At 38.5% G+C, this 6,164-nt stretch overlaps 1 protein-coding gene across 1 annotated transcript; it reads left to right on the top strand.

Annotated features, from left to right (window-relative positions):
* Positions 1-364: 364 nt before the first annotated feature.
* LOC121412759 lies at positions 365-5,614 on the top strand. Its single transcript, XM_041605522.1, has 4 exons — positions 365-1,119; positions 1,842-2,005; positions 2,300-2,565; positions 3,893-5,614. The coding sequence occupies exons 1-4, from the start codon at positions 376-378 to the stop codon at positions 5,482-5,484; spliced, it is 2,766 nt and encodes a 921-aa protein (XP_041461456.1). The 5' UTR covers positions 365-375; the 3' UTR covers positions 5,485-5,614.
* Positions 5,615-6,164: the final 550 nt, after the last annotated feature.

Raw genomic sequence — 6,164 nt, forward strand, 5'->3', positions numbered from 1 at the left:
AGCATCAAATATCCTTTTCTCATCATGCTTCACTTTGAGTTTACTGGGATCTATCCCATGTTTTAAGGGTATTAGAAAACAATTTCATTTATCATTACCAGATGATTTTCAATGTTTTGAATGCCACAATGCAATGATAAATTAATCATGTAGTTATTGATATCTGCGTTACATCTGGCTCCCAAAAGTTGAACCCCAACTTAAGACTTTTTAAACCAGAGTTCAGAATACCGGCCACTCTGTGTATATTTTAAAGATATTATACTTTGCATTTTAAGCTGATTCTTTCAATGCATCAATAATTCATAGCGTCCACTATTTATCAATAGTACGTTCTCTGTTTTTTTTAATGCCACGCAGTCTCCTGATGTCACCATGCCTGTCTCTCTCAGTGTCTGGCGTGTCAGGATCGGCACCTTTCTGAGGAGGTTCCACCATGATCCGAAGAAAGAAGCTGATCAATCAAAGGAAAATGCCAATGCCAATAGCCAGAATCCATCTAGCAATGGCTCTTTAATCGATGAAAGGAGCAAAGCTGTCAGTACATCCTGTCAACAACCTCCGTCTTCTGGTGATGTAGAACTGAAAACCTGCAAAACTGAATCTCCAAGTAACATCAGCAGTAACAAGATTGGTGTGTGTTCGGAGACTCTGTCGACCGCGGCCATTCCTGATTGTGATACCGTCAATGGATCTCCGTGTGATATCAGAAGCCCCGGTGATATCGCTCAACATGGATCGCTGTGTGCTGATGACCGCATCCTTTCAACTTGTTCAACAGATTCGACAGGGAAGGAATCCACTCCTGTCTCTGATTCTTCTGACACAAAGACTCCAGAGCCTTGGGACCTTGACGAGTTAGACATGAGATACATAACCATTAATGGCGTATCTCCTATTAGCCTCTGCGATTCAACTCAGATAAGTGAGCCAGACCAACCTGATGGTACATCGGAGTCATTCTCACAGGTAGCTAGAGCCGTCGCTGGCAATCAAGATGACGGCAAGCATGACCAGAAAGATACATCAAATTCTTTACCGCCGGGGATACATGGCCAATTTTCACCTAGTTCTGAACTGGATACATCTAGCAAAGCTGAACACACATTGTGTATGAGGGTATGTCTGATATTCAAAAAGAAAACTGTCTCTCTCTAGAACCATCCTTTTCTCAGGAAGAATAAGTTGGAACACACCGTTACCAGGATAACAAGAAAAATGTCTATAGACGTTTGCCTCGCAAAAGCAATTTATAGCCATTTATCTTTGAAACATTTACCTATAAATTATTCAACATATAGCGTATGTGAGGATTCTGATTGGTTTAAAAAAATTCTGATACAAAAAGCACAATTATTAAACCATGTTGATGTCTGGAGACTGCATTGAATTTTCCGTTAAAATTTATTTATAATGAGACAGAGCAACTTTTCGAACAAAAATCAAACAAAGTTAATGTTGTCATGCTCATTGACATATTAGATATGTTTGTGGTAACTCCCGTAGGAACTCGGTAGGACAGCATTTTGCTGGTAAACGCCAAGCTGGTATATAACCAATTACCTATTAAACATTTTACGTCTAGGTTAATCAGTCATAGTGGCTGACGTTATAGACGACAGATATCACTCTCGGGCCTTTTTTTATCAAAGTGGAGACAATGGCAGAGTTGGGATTCGAACTCACAACCTTACGATTATGAATCCAATGCTCTAACCAATGGACCACACGACCCGTAAATCGGAAAGATATGAATTTGATAAAACTATATTACAACTTGTAAAGTAATCGGTGTATTGTTTGAAGGGTCTTTCTGTCACATGTCCTTCTTTTCGTTTTAGGAGATCGCAGGGTTTCACGGAACACCAATTTCTACAGGCAGTAGATCACGTTCATCTCTTGGAGACGCAGATGAAATACAAAGGAATTTATTCTGTTCTGGTATGGCCAACGTGCTTCTACTGAGGTCTGGTGACGTGGAGCAAAACCCCGGTCCAAGCACCAAGTAAGCAAATTGAAAATTAATCGTTTTGAAATATTTTCACGACGGTTTCAATCTTAAAGAATATCGAAAGAGTCTAACCCTATATCGGCTTCTTCAGCAAGCATGGCTAGCTGTAGCATATTTTCTTTCCCATTAGTTTTTCTCTGCGAACTGCCAAACTGTATTTATTATGAAATCCTTCATGATTTTAGAAAATATGACAAACTTTCAACGTTACTGAAACAACTTTAAACATGCTTCTGATCATCTATAAGCATGCACATATCTTCTTTGGTGTCTTTAATTATCATTTAGACCGGGTAATCTAACTGAGTTTGAACTCCATCTCCTTGCTGACGGAATGGATCCATCAGACTTCACGAAGGTTGGACTAGCTTTAGGATTCACTGAGGCTCAACTATGTCGGTTTGAGAGAGATAACATTGGATACATAATGCAAGCTACCTATAAGATGCTTTGCGAATGGCTGAAGACAGTACTACAAGATGAAGCGAGGGAGATACTATCCAACAAGTTAAAAGACATCAATCTCGTACAGCTCGCCAACAAATTACAGAAAGGTAATTACCACCACCTATACTACTCCTGTGTAGAGAAATGATCATAATGTTAATGAGATAAAAGTTATAATAATAGTTTGAACAATGATAGTTATGACTGTAAGGCTTATAATAATTAGAACAATAGGCTATTGTAAAAATAATGAAAATAATATTTCCATAATATTGGTATAATAATCGTTAGAGGTAATGATGATAATGGTGGTACTGATAATCTTAGTAATAGGTTCATCCATATTAACAAGTGGAATGCCTCTGACCGTCTCACCTGCATCTCGCGGTTCAATATAGCAGCAGTGCTGACTTTGAAAACTACTCTAACTCGCACAAGATGTTCAGTGATACATGGTTACTCTTATGTCCACTTTTTATGAACTAGACCAATAAACTTACAGAGATATGATGGTTATTCAACAAAAAAAACCCAACATTGCCAAAGTTCATTGACCTTACATGACCTTTGACCTGATCATGTGACCTGAAACTTTCAAAGTTATGATGGTAATTCAACAGATACACCCAATTCGGCCAAAGCTCATTTACCTTTGACCTTGGTCATGTGACCTGAAATGCGCACAGGATGTTCAGTGATACTTGATTACTCTAATGTCCAAGTTTAACGAACTAGACCAATAAACTTTCAAAGTTATGATGGTAATTCAACAGATACCCCCAATTCGGCCAAAGTTCATTGACCCTAAATGACCTTTGACCTTGGTCATGTGACATAAAACTCATGCAGGATGTTCAGTGATACTTGATTAACCTTATGTCCAAGTTTCATGAAATAGGTCCATATACTTTCTAAGTTATGATGACATTTCAAAAACTTAACCTCAGGTTAAGATTTTGATGTTGATTCATCCAGCATGGTCTAAGTTCATTGACCCTAAATGACCTTTGACGTTGATAAGATGTTTAGTAATACTTGATCAACCTTATGGCCAAGTTTCATGAACTAGGTCCATATACTTTCTAAGTTATGATGTCATTTCAAAAACTTAACCTCAGGTTAAGATTTGATGTTGACTCTGCCGTCGGAAAAGCGGCGCCTATCATGCCTATAGTCTCACTCTGCTATGCAGGTGAGACAAAAATTAGAATAATACTGATAATTACAAGAGACTGAAGTTGCTCTTCATTCTAGGTCATAATGTGGCGAGGATATTAATTGAAAAAACATTGAAAACGTGCATAAGATATTTCCAAAAGCGATATAAAATATCAAATTGACACAAAACATTTACTTCAAATCCATTGAGTGAAACTAATAAAGGAAGGAAATTAATTTATAGTTGAGATACTTTATTTTCTATTATCATCACAGGTCAGGTCGGAGATCACATACTATCACTGACAGAAGAGGAATTCCAACGGGTCATCAAAGAGGTCAAGAAATATTCTGCTATTCACCACTGTCAAATTCAAGCCGATCCACTTAACAGCGAGCTTTTACTTGAATTTAAACGGATTTTCACAAATCTGAAGTTGATGGAAGAAGATAAGGGAACAAAGGATATGACACCGCTTCTCTATGAAGACCTACTCAAGACCAAGGTAAACGGAGTCTTTCCTCAACGTTTGTTGGTTGAAGGTGAAGGTGGTGTGGGGAAGACAACTCTCTGTGCAAAGATCGTTTGGGACTGGATTCATGGAGCAGGTTACGAGGAATTCAGACTGATACTTCTCGTCCTCCTTCGTGAAGTAAAGGATAAAACCATTGGAGAGGTCATAATGTCTTACCTCCCAGACGACATCAAGGTTACAGCCATGCAGCTAAACAAGTATGTCTTTTCCCATCAGAAAGACGTCCTTCTTGTTCTGGACGGTTTTGACGAGTTAGCTGGCGATCTTGATAGCTGTTACCAAATCGCCCTTATCATCCTGAATCGGCTGTTCAAGTCAGGGAAAGTGCTAATCACATCAAGACGATGGAGATCAGATGAGATACGGAAGATTACAGAGCTTAGAAAGGTTTATGCCTTCATTGCCGTGGAAGGTTTCTCTAATGAAAATCTTTCCTCCTACATCACCAAGTTCTTCCATCCAGACACAACTTCATCTGAAGATTTGAATCGATTCATATCGAACAACGATGTGATCAGAGAGAACATGGCCCCCTTCCCAATATACACAGCAATGCTGTGTATTATGTGGAAAGACTTTGACAGCGAACGCCGTGAGGCAATGTCCAAACTGCAAACTTTCTCTCAGCTGATAGACGAGATGGTCCAATTTTTGGTTGATCATTATCTTTCCAAGCGTGATACGTCTGCAGGTGACATTGGCAGAGAACTGAATATGAAACGTAAGGAGATTCTGTGTCATCTGTCTGATATCGGTTGTCTTGCCTTGCAGGGGCTCAATGAGAGGAGACTGGTGTTCACTGAACAAGAATTCCAGCGCTGGCCGGGATCTATGGAAACAGGTTGCGAAGTCGGAGTGCTCACTAAGCAAACCCAAACCCCTTCGAGGAGAGAGAGAAGACACAGTTTTCATTCAGCAGTCACATTTATGCAGTTTCCTCATAAGCTCTTTCAGGAGTATCTATCAGGGATGTTTCTAGCATCTCTCCACAATTCAGACAGGAGCGAATACGACAAGTTAATGAAGGATATCATTGGAAAATCAGGAGAATTCCAGGCGCTTCTGTACTTCACCTCAGCACAGCAGAAGGAGGTCGGATTGGATATCGTATCTCGTCTAACCAAACAACGCAGTGATAATGACTTCATTGTTGATGTAGCATATGAGAGTCAAGACCAAACAGTGGCTAAAGCTGTGGCAGATCATCTATCGAGTTCATCCAGGAAGACACTTCGTATCGGGTTTTCGATGAAGGCACACACGGTATCAGGACATATCTTTATCATGAATCAACGTGTAGTGGTAAGCGAATTTGGAATACTAATTATATAAACATTCACTATGCAATTCAAGCCTATCATATTCACAATGTATATAACAACTTATTAATAAAATAAACGTTAAAGGGAGTATCAAAAACAAATTATTTTGTTTCCCTTGAAAAGACCTAAACCCATTTTAGCTTTCTTGCCCCCTCCCCCCCTGTTGCACCCACAAATGTAATAACGCCCACAAATGTAATAACACTTTACCCACAAATGTAATAATTTCACCCACAAATGTAATAATGCACTTTACCCACAAATGTAATAATTTTTGATCGCCCACAAATGTAATAATGACTTTACCCACAAATGTAATAAATTTGAAGGGATTTTTGGCAAATCCGTTCTGAACTAAAATCGTATAGTAATGCGTTCATATAGCACAAAAGTGCAAAGTCTTTATTCCAGACCTGGTTGTTTAAAAAATAATCATATGAGCCTAAAGTCTTTATTCCAGACCCGATTGTTTCAAAAATGATAATATAAGTCCAAAGTCTTTTCTCCAGACCCGGTTGTTTAAAAAATTATAATATAAATCCAAAGTCTTTTTCCAGACCCTGTTGTTTCAAAAATCATAATATAAATCCAAAGTCTTTATTCCAGACCCGGTTGTTTAAAAAATAATAATATAAGTCCAAAGTCTTTATTCCAGACCCGATTATTTCAAAAATGATAATATAAGTCCAA

This window comes from Lytechinus variegatus, chromosome 4 (assembly GCF_018143015.1).
Source record: "Lytechinus variegatus isolate NC3 chromosome 4, Lvar_3.0, whole genome shotgun sequence".
In the NCBI taxonomy this organism is placed as follows: domain Eukaryota; kingdom Metazoa; phylum Echinodermata; class Echinoidea; order Temnopleuroida; family Toxopneustidae; genus Lytechinus; species Lytechinus variegatus.

Excerpts from the sequence above, each read along its gene's own strand:
- LOC121412759 (XM_041605522.1), top strand. The coding sequence starts at position 376 with ATGCCTGTCTCTCTCAGTGTCTGGCGTGTCAGGATCGGCACCTTTCTG. Across the intron at positions 2,006-2,299 it reads AACCCCGGTCCAAGCACCAA|ACCGGGTAATCTAACTGAGT; the intron begins GTAAGCAAATTG and ends ATTATCATTTAG. Across the intron at positions 2,566-3,892 it reads CGCCAACAAATTACAGAAAG|GTCAGGTCGGAGATCACATA; the intron begins GTAATTACCACC and ends TTATCATCACAG.